This window comes from Diospyros lotus, chromosome 8, assembly GCF_014633365.1.
Source record: "Diospyros lotus cultivar Yz01 chromosome 8, ASM1463336v1, whole genome shotgun sequence".
In the NCBI taxonomy this organism is placed as follows: Eukaryota; Viridiplantae; Streptophyta; class Magnoliopsida; order Ericales; family Ebenaceae; genus Diospyros; species Diospyros lotus.
In genome coordinates this window covers 30,232,624-30,252,508 of record NC_068345.1, presented here as the reverse complement: position 1 = coordinate 30,252,508, position 19,885 = coordinate 30,232,624, and the positions used below count along the sequence as shown (strand labels likewise).

The 19,885-nt window shown below is 37.0% G+C and overlaps 1 protein-coding gene across 2 annotated transcripts in view; it reads left to right on the top strand.

The window, feature by feature from the left end:
* LOC127808042 (uncharacterized) overlaps positions 1-15,386 on the top strand; it is a 28,407-nt gene extending 13,021 nt beyond the window's left edge. Inside the window, exons 3-10 of one of the 2 annotated variants that reach the window (XR_008024857.1) lie at positions 7,707-7,897; positions 7,996-8,090; positions 8,177-8,605; positions 10,080-10,188; positions 11,117-11,762; positions 12,058-12,466; positions 12,540-12,668; positions 15,123-15,386. Coding sequence is in view for 1 of the 2 variants with exons in the window: in XM_052346355.1 (XP_052202315.1) it covers positions 7,707-7,897; positions 7,996-8,090; positions 8,177-8,605; positions 10,080-10,188; positions 11,117-11,762; positions 12,540-12,661 (1,592 nt within the window). In the remaining variant the exon portion in view is untranslated. The remainder of the gene's footprint in view (positions 1-7,706; positions 7,898-7,995; positions 8,091-8,176; positions 8,606-10,079; positions 10,189-11,116; positions 11,763-12,057; positions 12,467-12,539; positions 12,669-15,122) is intronic. The other variant, XM_052346355.1, reaches the window with a different exon arrangement.
* The last annotated feature ends 4,499 nt before the right edge of the window (positions 15,387-19,885 follow it).

The following is a 19,885-nucleotide window of genomic DNA, read 5'->3' as shown; positions in this document are numbered from 1 at the left end:
AAACAATTACAACACTCGTTACAATAGGAATGAGAACCCTTACCTACCGGCTAACTCTTGCCCTCTATTTATAATAGGGGCGGACATCCCAATTTAACAGATTGGACTTAGATAATTCCAGTTTTAACCTCCAAACTTTTACTAATTATATTTAGGGTATAAAAAAAAACTGCCTATATAAACCTTAGCTGATATAAGCCACTGTCTTCACTGATCTTCTAGGCTAACTCAAGGCAAACATCAACATTTCCAAACCCCGTATTCAGTCTTGATCTTGAAATCTTGCTTCTGGTTAAACCTTTCAAGCTTCATACTTTGTAGATTTTTTTTTTGGTTATTTTTTAAGCAACATGAGTTTGTGTGAAGAAAAGAAGTAACATCACATAGATGTAATTTAATTGACTCTCTAAGATGGTCTAGACAATCCAAGTCAACACCAATGATGATATGGATGGAAAGTAGGCAATGGGTTTGAGGACCATAACTTGACCTGGTTAAGACTACTCCTGTTTAACACCCAACCCCTTCATGGTCCGCCCACTTTTACCCAACCTGTGTACTCAATTATAATTCATTTATCACCCATTTAGTCTGTTTTCTGAAATCCACCCCCCTTGTCCCACTTAAATTTTTGCCTATTGAAAAATCTTATTTTACATTATTTAATCAATTTCTTGTTTTGTCCCTAAAAATTATGGTTGGTTAATTCCAGTGTAGTTAAAATGTAAAAAGATGAAAGAATTATAGCATTTCATAATTTAACAAGCCATCCGGAATTATCAAAAATAAAAAACACTGCATAATTTAAAAAAAATAAATAAACCATCTATCTGAAATATAAATATTAATACAAGTTGCAAATCATATATCAGAATCTCAAAGTAGAAATCCTGCTTGCCAAGGTCAATCCAATGAATATGTAAAAAACAAAAGAAAAATATAGAATCACAAATAAAAAGAATCTATAATAAATAGAATCCCCTTTGAAACTAAAATCTGGAGCCCCTTCTACCTTTGTTCAGTTTGATAAACTTGCTGAACTGCAATATAATACTATACTTAATCTTTTCAATCCGACAATGTTGGGGAGTTTAAAGTTTTTCTTCCTTATGAAACTGTGAGAAAGCATAGATGCATTGCTGAAATAGGTCTAACCCTACTTGCTCATGCCTGTATGCCCTTCTAAATTTGGGTAGAAGCCTTCCAAACTGCAGTTTTTTTCTCATTAACCTATTAACTTCTTCAGCTCTAAAGTTTTCTTCTCCCTTTGAGCTGCTCTATAACAAGCATCCACATTATTCCATTCTTCAACCTTTTGAGTGTGCTTGTTTTTCTTATCTTCGACCCTATAACTATCATAAATTTGATTTTCATTCTTCTAAGTGTGCTTTCCTTGGATATAGCCAAATGCATGCAGGATACAAATGCTTATATCCTTTAGGGAGAATCTATATTTCTAGACATGTAATTTTTATTGTCTAAATTTCCTTTTAAGACTTTTTCCAAACATCTTCTATTCACCAACATTCAGTTTCTAGTTTTCCAATTCCGTATCTTCAGTCCTTTTTATCTCCTTGTTCTTCTATAGCACAACCTCTTGGTACCTCTCCTTCTCGACAAGAACAATCTTCTTTTACATCTTAGCAATCCCTGAATTCAGTTCCAGTTCCACCTCTGCCTACTTCCCAACAAAAACCTAATCCTCTTCCTTGCTCAGTTCATCCTACGATTACCAGATCAAAGAGCAAGTTACTCACATCTTCTTCTACCATTTCATCTGTTATTCCATCGCCAATTGCCTTAGTGAATGAACTGGAGCCTTGTTCATTTAAAGATGCTTTCTTAGATCCTAGATTGCTCAAGGCTATGCAAGAGGAATTTGCAGCCTTACAAAATAACAAGACCTAGGAACTTGTTCCACAGTCTCTGGTATGAATCTGATTGGTTGTAAATGGGTCTTTCAGGTCAAGTATAAATCGAATGGTTCAATTCTTAAGTACAAAGCTAGATTGGTTGCTGAATGCTTTTGTGAAACTATTCTGAAACTTCCAGTCCAGTGATTAAGGCTCCTACTATTAGAGTTCTTATCTCTTTGGCAATTACATTTGGCTGGGACATTCAATAGGTTGATATAAATAATTCTTTTCTTAATGGAGATTTTGAAGAAGAAGTTTACATGTCTCAACCTGAGGGGTTTGAAGATTCTAAGTATCCTGCTCATGTGTGTAAACATAAGAAGTCTCTTTAGTCTTTATGGACTTAAACAAGCCCCAGGAGCTGACTGCTCTTAAATCTTGGGGTTTTCAGAATGCAGTTTCTTATGCCTCTTTGCTTATTAAAAGATTTCAGTCAGTTGTTCTGTTTGTTTGGGTGTGTGTTAATGGTATCCTTGTGACTGATTCAGACTCTGCACTCCTACAATCTTTCATTCATGACCTTGATGCCACTTTTTCCCTCAAAACTCTTGGTTCAATGAGTTATTTTCTAGGATTCGAAGCTCATAGGAATTCTACTGGCTTATATCTCACAAAGTCCAAGTGTATGCTACTTACTTTTTGGTTAAAATTGGTATGGAGAATTGTAAACTTAGTCCTACACCTTTTACAGTTGGTACTCAATTTGCTAATTGGGGTGATGTCTTTTCTAATCCTACTTTATATAGAAAAATTGCTGGTTCTGTTCAGTATCTGTCCTGAACAAGAATGAAATAAGCTGAATAATTGGGTGGGAAAACTTACTTGATTTTCCATTGTATTCAAGTATGGAATATATATACAAGAAATCATCTACAATATCTCCTAAAAACAGGAACAAATTTGAATGAGGCTTAGAAGATAAAGTTCATCAACTGAACTTTGAAACTACTGGATATCTTTTGCAATCTGCCTTATCCCTTTAATCTTGTAAACTCCTAACAACCTTATCTCTTAGTTCTCGGCCATGAGAGAAAGAACCAGGTTTTGATTTTAATTTTTCCAACATGGCCTATTCTAGGCCAGATATTGCATTTACAGTCAACAGGTTGAGTCAGTTTCTTGTGGCTCCTAAATTGCAGCATTGGCGGGCTTGTAAGAGACTACTAAGGTATCTTAAAGGTACTCTTGGACTGGGAGTTTTCTTCACTCCCTCATCTCACTTAAATATTGAGGTATACACAGATGAAGATCATGCTGGTTTTAGGGTTACCAGAAAATCTATAAGTGGTCTGTGTCTCTATTTGGGTGGAAATTTACTTATTTGGAGTTCTAAGAAACAGTCAATAGTAGCCAGATCACTTGGTGAAGCAGAATACAGAGCTCTAGCTCAAGGAGTCACAGAAGTGTTGTGGTTAAAGTCCGTGTTTTTTGAGCTTGGTTGTCCTTTTTCCAAAACACCAGTATTGTGGTGTGACAATACAGCATTGAAAAATATAGTTGGAAATCCTGTTTTTCATTCTTGGACTATACATATTGAGATTGATAGTCGTTTTGTCCAGGGAAAAGTTGAGAATGGTGATGTTGATATCAGATATGTGCCATCTGAGCATCAGACTACAGATGTTTTTACCAAGGGGTTTTCTTGGGTTAGGTTCTTATCTTTGTGTCACAAGTTACATTTGAAGATTTCCTCTCCGTTTCCTTCGAAGGATAGTGCTGAAGATGGAGTTTTAAAAGATTTTAAAGACTCTAGAGCAAGCAGAGCACATTACTTCTATGAAAGCTACTAGGTGTCGTTTGAGGGGAGTATTACTTCTAATTATGAAGGATAGAGGAAGTAGAGAACAGGAGGAGGAGAGTTTATTCAGTTTCTTGTTTTGCTGGTGTTTTCTGTTTGTAACAAACCAACCGCTACTGACAGCTGGCATGTCTGTTAGGTTGTTGAACAACAGAGCAATATATAAACTCACTGCTCTTGCTGTAATATTCATTCAATTCAGTCTCTACACTTTTGATTATCTCTCTTTTCATTTCTTTTCAGTTTTCATTCTCTCTAGCTCTTACACTCTTGTCCTTGTCACTCAATTTGGGTTGGAGCAGGGAGATTCTGCTCACTTGTTTTTTGATTTTGGTAGTTATTTTGCTCCCACATGAATGGCATGTGTTGTGAGGTGCCTTTGTGCGGGAGTAAGGTGCCTTTTAGCTTGCGGAGAGGATGTTGGTGGAAGCATGTGCTAGAGCAAAAGTTTGAAGATGGAAGGGAGGTGGTGAATGAGCCAAATCTGCATTGTAAGTTACACTTGGTTGGGTATTTGACTAGTTGGTTGTTGGCATATGTTCAAGGATCCTCCCACTGATGGAGTGAATTGCCATATTTTTTGACTTGTATCGTTTGGGGATGACATTCCATGTCTCTTCTCCATCTTTTTCAGCAATCTCCTGAGTTTGCTCCTTTGGTTCATGAGTTTCAGATTAAGTATGAAGGAGAGAGGCCCCGTCCTTGAAGATAGCATCAAATCACTTTGTGTGCAGTAATATATGTGGAAGGCTTTTTGATGTCATGGATATCAAGGGGGAGTTGGATGGAGGCTTTACGTTTAGTTCATTGTCATGCCACTGCTACCTTACTCCTTTTAGAGGGAAAAGGTGATAGACGCTGACCCTCAACCAAAAGACCTACATGTGGACTTCTTGGGTTGTGCCTCTGAATCTGCCTGCAGTAACAGATCGTTCATGTCTGGAGGTGAGTGGTATCAAACCTGCTGGGTGGCTTGGCAATTTGTTTTGACCAAGGTTATTCAGATCAAGACACCTCTAGATGCTTAATGGCTCAAGATATTCTATTGTGTGGAAAATGTCCACATGCCTCACCTACTTGAAGTTAGTTGTAATAAGGTTATCTCATTGGTGAATTGCCCCTCGATGAAAAGGATTTGGAGGAGGCGTTCGGACAGCTTTCTTTCTCATGTACATGGGTACTCAACAAAATAAGGGCTCCCATGTTCTTTAAAGAGGACAAGACTTTGTGCTTCACAAACAAGAACAGGGTGGTTGTGGCTGGAACAGTATGCTTGATATATCGAAAGCCACTTGCTCTAGTGTGGTTCTACTGACATTCAAGCAAGGAGGATAAACCTCCCCACTCTTTTTTCTTTCCTGATCTTGTATATTGAGTATAGTTCTGAGTCCAAATTCTATTTTTGGACCAAAGGAATTGCCATTGTCCAGTTGGACATTCAGGTAAGTCGAGCAAACATTCCTAGTTTTTGAACTGATTGGACAAGAAGTTGCCACTGTTCTTCTTTCTAATCATGGAACTGGTTGATAGTTTGACCCTCAAATGCTGCACCTGTTCTGACTCCTCAATCTACTTCTTATAGATCCTTCACAATCTGGTTGAGCTTTTGATGAAGACTTTGATTTGGATAGGATCCTGACAATCCTACAGCAGTAGCATCCAGTGAGAAAAATTAGCCTGGTTGTGGAGGCAGCACCTGAGTCTCTGGGGTATCTGGGCTCTTCGAGTTTGTGGGTTCAGGCTTCTCTTTGGTTCAGATCAAGATTGGGGAATACTTGAGCCCTCTAACCCTGAGTAAGTCGAAATTGTCAAGGGATCTTTTAGTCCTCAGCATGTAAACAATGTGCAGCAGGCTTCTGAGCACACGTGTTACTTCTGGGAATGCCATTAGCCTTTGAGGACATAGAGGACCTTTCGACACAAGAGAGGCTTGTCTACCAAAGTGAAAAGCCAACGCTGAAGAAAGAAAATCTAGGGGTGAGTTTCTGTGGCTACCCAGAGCTAATTGAGAGGGAACTTGGCTGGGTGTGGGGTGAAAGAAGTCTGTCTTCCTTTGCTGAAGTAGGTTTTCCTAATTGTTCTAGAGACCTTCATTCGGACTGACAAATTGTTTTGTCCCTCTATAAGCTTTTGTTGGAGCAACTCAAATGGTTGCTGACAATACTGGAGGTTTGGCTGCTGTACCCTACATGATGAGTTAGGGGTTTTTGAGTGATTAACCAAATTTTGAGGGGGGCTTGCTTCAGTTGTATTTACTCTAGCAAAGAGTTGACACCATTACTTCGCCATGCTTAGTTCATATCCATTTTGCTGGATTGCAAATGAAGATTGCTAAACTCAACCTCACCAAAACCCTAAGACAAATTTACCCTTTTAAGAGAACTAATACAATTTTTAATTCTCCCCGTCTCTATAAAAACCCTAACCAAATTTCTTTCTTTTTCTCTTTCTTTTGTTAAAATAAATATATTTTCATATTAATTACATATTCTGTAATTATAAATTATACGCAAATTTATTAAAATATACATTTTAAATAATATAGTATCCAACTTTTTGTAAGATACTCGTAGTTGGTTATATGTCCTTTCTAGTCATTTGATATTTTAACTCAACTGGATCAAATTATACGAAGATTTGTTAAAATATACTTTATATGTAATGATGAAATTTATATATAATTAGGGGTAAATTGCCCATACACCCCTCAAGTTAAATTTATCCCTGTACTTTTCTTAAATCGCCAAGATATCCCTTCTATGACTAATGACGTTAATTAGATGAATTAAAATTAATTCTAATTAATAATTAAAAAACAAAAATAAAAACATATTGAAGTTTGTCATTGGAACTCATCTGGGTCCTGGCTGTTGGAACCATCTGTCACGACCCCAAGGGCATTAGGAGTAATTGTTCCTTTGCAAGTATTTTTCCTTAGTTGTGCCTTAGGCTGTTATAGTGTTGTACTTCAGTTTGTTACTAACTGAAAGGCTGTAACACCCTATAAATAGGCTGAAGAGTAGATAATAGGCAGCTTATGAATGAATTTGAATTCTATCTCTCTCTTAATTCTCCTTCCATTCTTCTGAATTCCCCCTCCTCCTTCTTTCTCCCTCCCTTTTTATTCTCTCACTTCCAACTTCTTCCATAATTCCATTCTACATCCTTGGAAAACCCTAGGAACGTGACACCATCAATGTGGTTTCAATAGTTGTGACCCAGATGGGTTTTAGCTGCTAGAACCATTATTGCAACCCAATGATTGTTTTAGCTGTCAGAACCCAGATGGGTTATGGCTGTTGTCTTTTTTTTTTTTTTTTTTCTTTCTTTTTAGTTTTTAATTTTTCTTTTTAATTATAGATTATTTATTTTAATTTCATTTAATTTACAATGTTAGTCACAGAAGGGCTATCTTGGCGATTTAAGAAAAGAACAGGGATGGCTAAAAACAAACCATAAGTGGTGTTTGGGCAAAAGGTCGAAATCCTAGGAGGTGTATGAGCAATTTGCCTGATAATTGGCTTATATATAACTATAATTTTTGTCCTTTTTAGTCATTTAACATTTTATTTGAACTCAACTTTAGTCATCTACCAAACACTTTTGCACAATCAAACTCACTTGACCTCAACTCACTCACGTCGTAATTGCAACTGGGGTTTCAGTTTTAGTGTCAGTTTTATATCTTTTGGCATGCTTAACTTTGATGCTCCTACTGAGACATGGAATAAATGAAAGCTCAAATTTCATTATTATTGCGATCTCTCTGGTGTGTGCGCTTCTGTTGGGATGTCAAGATATGAATTTGTCTCCCTACATTTGATATAGTCAGTGGAATATGGTAACTTTTTCTTTTGTGAATCTTGTCCTTTTGTTATGCCTTTATTGTGCTAGAGGTAGAAAAGGGGCTCATTTGTTTGGGGAAAGTCTTAATAATTCTGCACAGGTGCACTCTTCACTGGGTTAATTGTTTCCTTATCCTTTCTTGGCAGTTTATGCTCTCTGGAAGGTCCCTGAAATGTTGCCTGCATTTTTTCTGAAAGGGGGTGAGGTTTCTCGTTTTATCCTTGGAGGAGCGGATTTGATGTTCCCTGGTATTTACATCCCTGAAGAAGGTCTACCATCATTTTTAGCTGGGGAACCATGGGCAGTGAAAGTTCCTGGAAACCCGGCACCAATTGCTGTAAGCTTTTAACTGTTCTGCCTTTAAATCTGTAGAGCTGATGCCCTTGCTGTTGGCTGAATTATGTAGGTTATTTCTGTTGATTCATTTTTGTTCAGGTTGGGATCACCACCATCAGAAGTACGGAAGCTTTAAAAGCTGGTTTGCGCGGAAAGGCTTTGAGAATACTTCATTATTACCGAGACTCACTTTGGTAAAGTGGCATATGGCACATATTTTAGCTATCAAATTGAGTAGAATGTGACTGACATGGCCTTTATCTGGGCTTTTTTTCCCCAGGGGCTTGGTTGAAGGTCATTATGTTCCGAATGCTGGTTTTCTAGAAGACGTTGTTTTTGAAAATCCTTCTTTGTCATCTACTTCTCAAACTTCTGATTTGTATGAATCTGATGCCTTAAATGATCAAGAAAACAGCATAAAAAATCAAGAAGCAGGGGATGGCAGTGATGCTATAGATGCTTCTTCTGACCATGATCCTGCTTCTGTAGCTCATACTGATTTGAGGGACAATATTGTTGAACAAGCAGTTGTGGTGGATGTGGATGATCTAAAATTAACTAAGAATGTGTCAACTGACAAATTAAATGTTGAGGACCAGCATAGTCTATCTACTGATGATATAGATGCACTTTTGGACAAATGCCTTTTGCAAGCATTGCATACAACAGTGAAGGATAAAGATCTTCCCATTTCTGGAAGTACATTATGGTAAGATTGATATTCTTCATCTTTTATGCAGATACTCCAAATGATTGTTGTGTCCAAATTTGACATGTATCCTGTACGTGCTCTTCACACACATTAGGCAACCACATGGCTTGCTCAATGGTTATGACTGGGATAAATGTGTGCTCTTTCACTGTATCTTGTCCATTGGTGATGACTTGCTGAAGTTAGGTCTATTTAAAATTTGAAAGTCTTTTGAGTACATTTTTTTTGTTTTCATTTTTTTATGAACGTTGGATGCTACTTGTGTTCTAAAATTGGAATGGTGTAGTGGACTTTTTTTTTTTAAACTAGTGAAATTTTAGAGGAGAAGACTAATAGAGGCCCGTGTAAGGAGACTAGATGGAATGGAACAAATAATTAGCCAAAGAGGTGAAGGATGACTAAGAAAAACTTGGTGGGAGACATTTAGTTTTGATATTAATTATGGAGCGTGACAGAAAATAAAATTCATAGATAGAAATGAATATGTCTGGAATAACAGATAATTTTTCAGAATTATCTGATGTGTGAATTATTGTTTTTTTCCATGTAATTGCTGATGTGTTTTTCAGTTGTATTTACGTAGTAGTGGGCTAAGTTATGAACTTAGCGAGTGATCTGTTTCAGATTAGGTGGTTAGCTAAGTGTTTTCTTATTTTAAGGAAGAGGGGTAGTGGAGTAGTGCTTCTCCTAAATCCATATATCGAGGTAGTGTACTGGAAATAATATCAGTTTTCCTTGCTAAATCGTAACAGAATAGAAAGCTAGAATTCATATAGCTGACCCCACATAGTGGGGTAAAAGCTTGCTATGTTGTTTTTGTGAAAATTTATCTGTGTTGACTGTTGATGTATAATTTATTCACAAACAATGTGACCTTTGTGTCTATCTTTGTTTTAGTTTTCTAGTAAATTCAGATTCTTTTGAATGAGGGAAGGGTCGAGTTTGTTGTGGCTTAGTGATTTATGTGCAGCAGGAGTGATAAATTGGCGTATAACCTTGACAGGGGACAAGGATGATGGATGTATTTGGGGGACAGAAAAGAAGAAAAACAATGTGGTTTCACATCAAACCTCCTAGTCTTTTGCTTGGTGACTAGGTGGTTAGGAGGGTCACCCTTTTAGTTTTTGGTGTTCAATGGTCATGCCAGCTCCTGGCTGGGAACCTTTGTATTCATGGGGTTGGAGCGACCAATATGTGGGCACATTGTACTGGCATAGAAATTATGGAAATTCTTTTTGTTCAAACATTTTAATCTGTGTAATTTATTGTTTTTGTACAAACATGTTCTTGTTTTTTGTTCAAATTGCTGCTACCGTGTAACTTTTGTATTACAGTTTGCTTGTTTTTTGTAGATACTTCTGGTTAAAGCTAGGAAAGTCACTTTACCCTGTAAATGAGCATGTCTGATTATGTCTGCCATTTTTGTTCCTCCACTCATCTTTGTTAGACAATGTTTGTCGTGTTGTTCTAGGTCAAGTCATGTATTACCTTCTAGACCTTCAGGTCTCAGCTTGGATATCAAGAAGTCATCATATAAGAAATTATCCAAGTGGTTACAATCCAAATCGTCTGCAGGATTGGTACACTTCTTGCCTCTTCAAAAATGTTTTCTTGATTTAAAGCATGATAGGCCTGGATACAATCATCAAATATATCAATTGTGGATGTGGTTATTCCTACTAAAACCATGCAATATTGTTTAAACTATGAATTCTATGTGAAGCAGGAGTGATTAAATTATTTCAAGCAAATTAACTTTATCAAGCATAAGTTCTGTATTTGGTTATGTATAAGGTTTCAACCAAACATAATTAGTATTAAAATAATAATGAATTTTTTATGTTAGTTGTAGTGTCAACATATATGTAAAAATAAGTAAATTTGAGGATGACGGATTTGTGTTGTCAATAGATTTCAGCCAAAGACCTAAGATACCCAAGACTTCAAATTTGCTAAATCTGTACATGTAATATCATTGGTATGATAAAAATGGAGCTGAGGGTTCTGATTACATGAAATGGTAAGAAAAATAGATAAAAATTGTCTGATATAGGCCATTTATTTCTGCTATGATTATGATGCTAAGCATATAAGCCGTTATGTATGGCGTGAAGTAATTTCCTAAGTGAATAGGAATATAGTCTTGTCAATAAATGAAAATATTGGAAAAGTATAATTTCTATGATAATGAGTCAGCACAGAAATATATTTCTTCCTCCTTGATATATGGATGGTAGATTCTAGCTTCCTTGCAATCTGTAAATTAAGACTGTAGAATTTTAGGGTATCTTGTGAAAATACAATAGGTTGTATGGATATTTCATATTTCTTGAATGGGGTGTGTGTACAAGGGTTATATACTTGTTTCCTACTCTAATGAAAGGGCAGAATATATTCTAAAGATATAAAGAACATCTAAAATATAAGATACATGGTTGCCTAGTCTAAAGATCATAATTCTCTACAAATATGATGTCCTTTTTTTTCTTTTTGTTTTCCCATTTGCAGATGTCAGTAAAAGAAGACAAGCATAAGAAAGAGGTGACTCTAGTTTCAGTTAACCGCAATCATCCAGCCTACACTTCCTTCAAGCCAGAGAAAAGGAGAGTGGAGAAAAATGAGCAAACTGCTGATCACAATACCAGTGAAGGACGATCCTGTAAAGTATTGGAAGTGGTGGAGATCTATAAACCAAGTGTGCATGTCAATCGCATTTTTGCTTCTGTAGGAGCTGATGCAGGTAAATTTTACAGTGCCTCAGAAGCAAGTGAAGTTGTATTCAGGTATGTCGAGCAAGAAAACCTAGTTAAACCAATGGATAAGTCCACTGTGGTTTTGGATGCAATGCTATGTGATGCTTTGTACAAGGGAACCGTCAAAAAAGGCTCAACTTATCCAACTGAAATTCATAAGAAGGAATTAGGTTCTACATTCATAAACAGAATGCAAGCTCATCACAGGGTTACTAGAGGAAGTGAATCAGCTGTCCGCAAAGGTGCGCTCAAAACAATCCAAATAATGACAGAGCGAAGGCAAGGTAACAAGAAGGTGACCAAACTGTCAGGGTTGGAGTCATTTTTGATAGATGCTGAAACATTGGCATCAGAGCTGCAGAAGAAATTTGCTTGTAGCACGTCAGTGGCAGAACTACCAGGTATGCCACCTTATTATCCATTTCCTTTGTGTGTCTTATTTTTCTGGTGGTTATCAGACAATAGGCATGGCATTCTTTAAATAAGATAGACATATCTCAAGTTGTCTTCTTTGTAGTTCATTGTAGTATACCATTCTGTTTCAGCGAGAACAGTCTGATGCATACTGTATTGGTGAGAAAACTCTATGGAGATAGTGTTTCGCCTCAGTTTATTTTCTGATTTCTGTGTGCTGCTGTCATTTTGGAATGATCTGATGATTCTAAACTGAATACCAGTCTTCTATTTCTTTCCCAGCCAACCTTATAATCAGATTACAGTGCTCCTGTTATTCACAGAGAAGGAAAATGATGGAGAAATAAGAGATACAGTGCTGCATTTGTATGGATGAAAGAAAAGGGTTTGTTAGGAATATCAAAACAGGGAGAGGGAGGAGAAATTATGTTTGTGTGAAAGGTGGGTGAGGGAGGGAAAGTGGGGGAGGGAGGGAGGGAGGAATTTTATGAGACAAATGATAGTGTGCACCTTCTACACGCTGCCAATAATAGTTTCTTTTGAGTGTATATATGCAGAATGAAATCTTTATTTTAGTAGATTACCATATACAATATACATCTTTTCGCTGGATGTCTCGGTTGGGGTCCTTGGATGTGTCTTGGTCCTGAACTCCTTTGTTCTCATTTCATCTGGCTGTTTTGGAACACAGGTAGTGTGATTCCGCGGTTGCTTGCTTCAAGAGTGTCTTTTGCATGCTTTTACATTCTTCTCTTTATATTCAGGTAAGAAGGGACATGAAGTTCTGGTTCAGGGGGGTGTTATCGATGATCTTGGGAGACATCTAGTTGAGCAATATGGAATACCGAAAAGATACATTGAAGTATTTGATAAAACCAAAAAATGAGACTCAGGTAAGTTTTCTGCAATCTTTTCTTTCCTGTTTGGACTTGGTTCTCGGATACATCACGCTTGGTTGAGTTAAATTTAGTATTTTGCAGTGTGTAGCAATGTACTTTCATAACGGAACTTGAGATGGTGTTCTCTTTATGTTTCAATTTTTAATTTTGAGTTTTGAATTCATTTTTAGTTTTGTGTTTTGAGTGTCCCTTTTGAGATTTTTGAAAACATGTTTTTTTGGTCATTTTGAAAAACTGTTTCTTAAAACAAAAAATTAAAAAACGCGGTTACTTTAAAATTTTGAAAAATGTCATTTTATAATATTTTATTCAATAAATTTAATTTAAAATAAATTATAAACAGTTATTAATAAATTATTATTAAAAAAAATAATACAAAAAAATTATATTACATATTTGTATTCAAATAAAACAAAACAAAAAAAATCAAATAAAAAAAAAATTAAAAACATAGAAGACAAAATGGATGGGTCTCACACGGAGGGGAGGCGATGATGGTGGACGCGATGCAAGGGGGTGGGCGGTAGACGGCGGCTTGCACGGCTTTGGCGGGCGTGGTTGACGGCGATGGTCCCGGTGGCAGTGGCTGATGTGGTCGACGGCGATGGCGATGGCGGTGCTGTGTTTTTGGGTTTGCGATTTTTGGGTGTTTTGGAGATAAGAGAGGAGAGAGAGAGAATGGATGGGGTCTGCCAGATTTGGGGGGAGAGCCAGCTTTCGGCGGTGGTGGGCGAGGTCAACGGCAGCTCTGGCAGTGACGAAGATGGCGAGCGAGGTAGTGACGAAGATGGCGAGCGAGGTTGACGGCGGCTCTAACAGCGACAGAGATGGTAGGAGAGGTGTTTGGCGAGGCTTGAGAGAGAGAGGAAAGAGAGAAGAGATGCGAGAATGGAGGCTGGGGTTGGGGCTTGGGGGGAGGGGGAGGGAGGCTATCTCTTTTTCGTGTTTTGTGTGTGTTTTTATAAAAAAACACCCAAAACAACAAAATGTTTTGAGTTTTCTTTACAATTTTTTTGTTTTGTTTTTGAAAATGCGTTTTTGAAAATAGAAAAGAGAACGCGTTTTCAATGTTTTGAAAAATTAAAAACTCAAAACAGGTTAAAAACAGCAAAGAGAATAGGCTGTTCCTTTCTTAAACCTTATCATATTGTAAGGTGAAAATTAGTAGATGTTTATTGTTAGGTCACTAAAATTTTCCTTCTTTGTCGGTGAGAGCAGGAAATATTGCCCAGATGTACCATGATTTTTTATTGGATTTATTTTCAAGAATGTTGAGCTGGGTGGTAAAGATTTTTGCACTAGTCCTCTTGAAATTAAACTTTTAAGTGATGTTCTCTTTATGTTTTAGTTTTGTGTTTTGAGTTTTGAATTCATTTTGAGTTTTGTGTTTTGAATTTGATTTGAAATTTTTGAAAATGCGTTCTTTTTGTCATTCTCAAAAATTATTTCTCAAAACAAAAAATTAGAAAACACGTTTGTTTTTAAATTTTAATTTTTTTTTTGTTATAATGATATTTTATTTAATAAATTTAATTTAAAATAAATAATAAATATTTATTAATAAATTATAAATTTGATTCAAATACTTTAAACTATAAAATAAAATTCAAATAAAATAAAATAAAAAAATCAATAACCTTAGAAATATCATTTAAAAAAATTAATACAAACAAAACATATCATATATTCATATTAATAAATAAATAAAATTAAATAACACAAAAAAAAATCAAATTAAGAGTCAACCATCTTCTTCATCTAGGGTTTTCTGTGTTGGGGGGGTGCTATTCACGATGGCAGTGGCGGTGGGGGTGTTGGTCGCAATGGCGGAAGGGGGTGCTGGTTGCGGTCGCGATGGCTGTGGGGGGCTAGGTCGATGACGGTGGTTGCGGTATTGGTCGCGGTGGCGTTGGGGGGTGTTAGTCGCAGTGGCGGTGGAGTTGAAGATCGACGGCGGTGGCGGTGGCTGTCGATGGCCTGAAGAAGAGAGGAGAATGGAGAGAAGAAAGAGGGGGAAAGAGAGAGAGAGAGGGGGGGTAGTGGGTCTGTGCGTGTGTGCGCGCGGGGGGTGCGGGGGGCCTGTTTTCCGCATTTTGCATTTGTTTTGTGTTTTCAGTAAAAACGCCCAAAACAACAATGTTGTTTTGGGTTTTCTTAACAAAATTTTTAGTTATTTTTGAAAATGCTTTTTAAAAAATAACAAAGAGAACGTATTTTCGATGTTTTCAAAAATTGAAAACAGAAAATGGCCCAAAAACGAAAAAGGAAATAGCCTTATTTTCCTTTGATGGGTAACTTGAGGATGTACTCGACTGTTATTATACACTACTTGTAATTATACTTGGGGATTGGTGCCAACTTCTTGTCGATGTGCAATTTTCTTATTTCATCTGATATTCATGCAATTGGAATAACATGAACTCCGCTACGTGGGCATACCATTTCTAGGTTTTGATCGCTTGCACCATTTTGTGATCGGAGTGGAGACAAAGTACATCCCAGATAAGAAAGCAGTCTCCTGTACCTGTCCAAGACTTGACAGATTGGGGAACGGTACCTGATCCCTATTAAGAGTTAGTACTTAGACAGCTCTATAAGGGCCTGTTTGGCTTAATCTCTTTTTTTTTTTTTAGACTTTTAAGCTCTTATAATTATAAGTTGTGTAAAACTTGATATTGAGAAGTATTTAAGTTAATAACGTGTTTGAATAAATGTGTTTTAAGTTGTTATTTATATAATTATGTGTTTGGTTTAAAAAAGTTGATAAACTATCAAAATTTAACAAAAAAGATAAAAATGAATATTTTGTATATTTTCTCTTCCACTCTTATATTCTATTATAAAATCGAACCCATCAGCTTGTACAATCATCGTTGTTGAGCTATTGTTGTGATCTTTTGGGTCCACAAACGCTCCAAACTTTGGTGATCAATTCTCATGGCAAACTTTTTTTCTCACAAGTAAGAACTCTATGTTTTAATTGTTAACAACAGTGCCAACATCTCTTTATCATAAGTGGATAACAAAAGATGTTTACCTTGAAGAGCATGGCTGAAGAAAGTAATTGGTTGATCCTACATAAGGAGTGCTCTTATTTCAGGTCCTAAGGTGTCACACTCGACAATAAAGGTTCTTGGGAAATTGGGTAGAGCTAAGACTAATGAGTCATGGCTTCCTTGAGTGTGAGGAATGCTTTTGAAGATGACTCATCCCACTTGAAGAAATCCTTCTTGAGCATTTGAGTAAGTGGAGCAACAATCTTTTTGTAGTTCTGAATGAATTTATAGTAGTAATTGGTCAATTCCAAAAATCTCTAAAGTGCCTTAAGTGTTTGAGGCTTGGGCATGTGAGCATGGTCTCAATTTTCTTTGGATCCAAGTCATGAGAGCTTAAATTGTCGATGGGGCATTCATAAGATCGAAGGGCATCCAAGAAACTTGTAATGTCCTTGATGAGTTATGAATGTGGTCTTTGCCATATCTTCAGAATACATCCAAATTTGGTGGTATCTTCGTCCAAATTTGATGGTATCTTGATCGTAAGTTTAACTTGGAGAACATTTGAGCATCATATAATTCATCTAAGAGCTCATCAATAATTGGTATAGGTATTCTTGATGGTTATTTGATTCAAAGCCCTATAATCAACACACATCCTCCACGAACTATTTTGTTTCTTAACAAATAATCGAAGAAGAGTATGGACTGTTGTTATGTTAAATTATACATGTGGAAAGCATCTAATAAACAATCTTCTCAATTTCTGAGATCTGAAAGTGAGGGTAGCAATATGGTTTCCCTGAAATTGGTTCATGGCCAGGCTGTAAAGGGATCTTGTAATCACAAGCTTGTTGGGGTGGCAACCCCTTTGGTTCAATCAACACCCCCACTGTATTTTTGCAGAAACTAAGCTATTTGTGGATGCAAATTTGTTGTCTTTTCTACCGGCAACAGTTGAAAGAAAAGACCTTTCTTATGTGTTGCCTTTTATATTTTAAGTATATTTTCCTCCTTGTTTGTATGCTTGACAACTGATAGGGCTTAATTGTATATATATTTTTATTTAATTTTTATCTTAATCTTATGTTATTTTTCTTACTTAAAATGTGTGTTATGTGAATTTTATATTATTTTAATCTCGTATAGAAATCTAACAAAGCATATTAATTCAAAGATTTGGACATAAAAATATATATTATAAATTAATTTTAAAATTAATATTATAATATAAGTAAAGAATTAATAATGAAGTAGTTCTCAATTGAAAGCCTAATTGGTAGTGTTCTAAAAGGCGACGGAGAGGCGTTAGGTGGCCTATGGCCGTCGCGAGTTCCTCCAAATCGTCCCCTTAGGCACTGGCCCAATTAATCGGGCTCAGGAGGCTCTTAGGCGGCCAAGGCGGCAAGGTGTCTCCTTGGCTGCCCAGACGTGGTTTGGGCTCGAGATCTCTCACCTGACTCCATCAGTGATGATCGTTGCAGTTGTCGCCGCATCGGCCTGGGTCGCCCTACTCCGTTGTCGTCGTCGTCGCCGCCACCGTTGGACAGGGATTGTAACAGCCTTCGAACTTACCTGTGGTAACACAGCGACGATCTGATTGGCAATGGTGAGGGGCAGCGATGTGCTCAGAAGAGGCAAGCGGTCCGATTGACAATGGCGGGGGCAGCGATGTGCTTAGAGGAGATAGGTTTGAGAGAGTGAGAGCGCTATGAAATTTTTGGGTGAGGGGAGTAAGAACGCGTTGAAATTTGAGGGGCGGGGGAAAGAAAGAATATATTAAAAAAATATTAAATTTTTTAGGTGGCGCCTACCGCCTAGCACCTTTTTAGAACACTGCTAATTGGAGAAGAAAGTGCAAATTGGAGAATTGAGCTAGGGCGTTCCATGCACATATATATATATATATAATATTATAAAGGGATTGAGAGGAAGCTAGGGAGGTCGAGCATTAAATATATATAATATATAATATATTATAAAGTCCAATTGGACAAGGGTGGTGTACCATGGCGCAAATTGGAGGCAGCCTACTAATTCGGCAACTTCTCCTGTCATGGGACGTTGAAGTGGCAAAAAATTTGGAACCAAAGGTTGACTAATCCCTATTGTAGGTGTCAAACTCATTTCGTAAGCATAACTTCAATTTGTTGATTGAACACTCTGCACATTTGTTGATTGAACACCCTGCACATAAATAAGTAACATTAACCACAAAAATTATATTTATGTGATGTATGTGCTAATATTTGTATCTTTTGTGTGATGAAAGACATAATCGATTATGAGAGAATGCTTTGTTTGACTCTAATGAAATATTTATGTGCTGTATGTGCCAATACTCATGGAACCCATTAGCTTAATTGAGTATGAAAATGAGTGTGCAACATATGGCATATTGTGATTGATTTCAAATGTGATCTTAACTGAGTATGAGAAAAAGTTTCTTATAGTTTTATCATTAGCTTTAGCTGTTGTGAAAACGAGAGTGGAGTAAGCATGGATGCAGTTTGGCTCAAGTAATGTGACTGTTGTGATGACTGAATGACGACCAGTCCCTCCTGTGATGCAGTTTGGCTCAAGTTTTTGCATTTCATTGTTTTTGAACCTAACTGTACAAAATAACAAATAATGACTTAGATGAATATCAAAATAGTTAAAAAAAACACATCCAATTGTAAAAAATGGCCATTTCTTTAAACAATTTATAAAAGTTAAATGAGCCCACATTTTAAACAAAAATTTTCAAAACCGACCTTGGATTTCTTTGAAGTTCATTCTAATGCGCCTTTTATGCGATTTTTCCTCGGTGCTCCCTTGCGACGCACACAGTTCAGATCTTGAATGTTCCTACTGCTAATATTTTCCTGTTCCCCACTTCCGGATGCAACTTGAACACTTTGTTGGGACGGGATATTAGTCCCACAACTTGTTCCTATTTTTGATAAGTCATTCATTTGAAATTCAATCCACTCCATAACTGTCCGAGTTTGTGATTCACTATATGTTGCCAAGTCTGCAACCTCGTCAAATGCTTTACGCATTTCATCATATATTCTTTGTTCGGGAGTACTGACCCAACCATCGTAGTTGACTGCGACCCTCGAATAGGCTCTTCTCACATCTTTCCTCCATCTCCTCAATATGTACATATCAGGAAGCGTAGTGACATCATTGCGTACCAAAATTGAGATAGCATGTCTGCATAGTATTCCCCTAAACTCAAACAAATGACAACTGCAAACAATATGATAGTCCTCTCTCTGAAATGAAACTGTAAATACTTTTCTCTTCCTCCCTCCGTCGAACATAACAACCTCTTGGACGTCGTATCTCGTCACCATAAAACCCTCATCAGTGGATATAATCTGTTAATACATCATTCCGATGAACTCTTCTTGATATTCCCTGAATTTTTATATTGTGTAGACTGACTAAAGTTGTTTCTCCATTTCGTACCTAGATGCACATGGGACCATTTGAGAAAATGACTTAAAATCTGCTTGAAACTCCTTTTCCACTTGGCTCTTCAATGCTCGTTCATACTATTCAACAAATTGTTTCAACGAAGTCCTTGAGTTAACATACCTATCGAAGAACGCATTCATACTCTCACTCCTTTGTGTTGTCGACATCTTTTCCCAGAAACTTGTCTTCAAAAAACATGGCACCCAACGATTTCTTTCTATATAAAGTCCTGCCAACCATTCGTTCTCATGCAATGTGTACATATTAATCATTGAAGTCCAGCCCTGTTCAAATTCTTCAGGAGTTTGAGATTCATATACTATATCGTGGATTGCTGAATGTATAGAACCCTTATGAACATGGTTCCCAAATTTTTCTGGTAACTTCTTAAGAATATGCCACAAACACCATCTATGCTTAGTGTTTGGAAAAACTATCTGAATTGCATTCTGCATTACCTTATCTTGGTCCGTTATTATGCCAGTAGGAGCTTGACCATGCATGCACTAGAGCCATGTCCTAAAGAGCCAAACAAAAGTCTCAGTATCCTCATTCGACACTAAACCACATCCAAGCAGTGTTGATTGGCCATGATGATTCACACCAACAAAATGAGCAAACGACATGTCATACTTATTCGTAAGATATGTGGTATCAAATGTGACTACATCGTCGAACTCCTTGTAGGTTTCCCTACACCTGTTATCTGCCCAAAACACGTTCTTTAGTCGAGCCTCGTCATCCAAA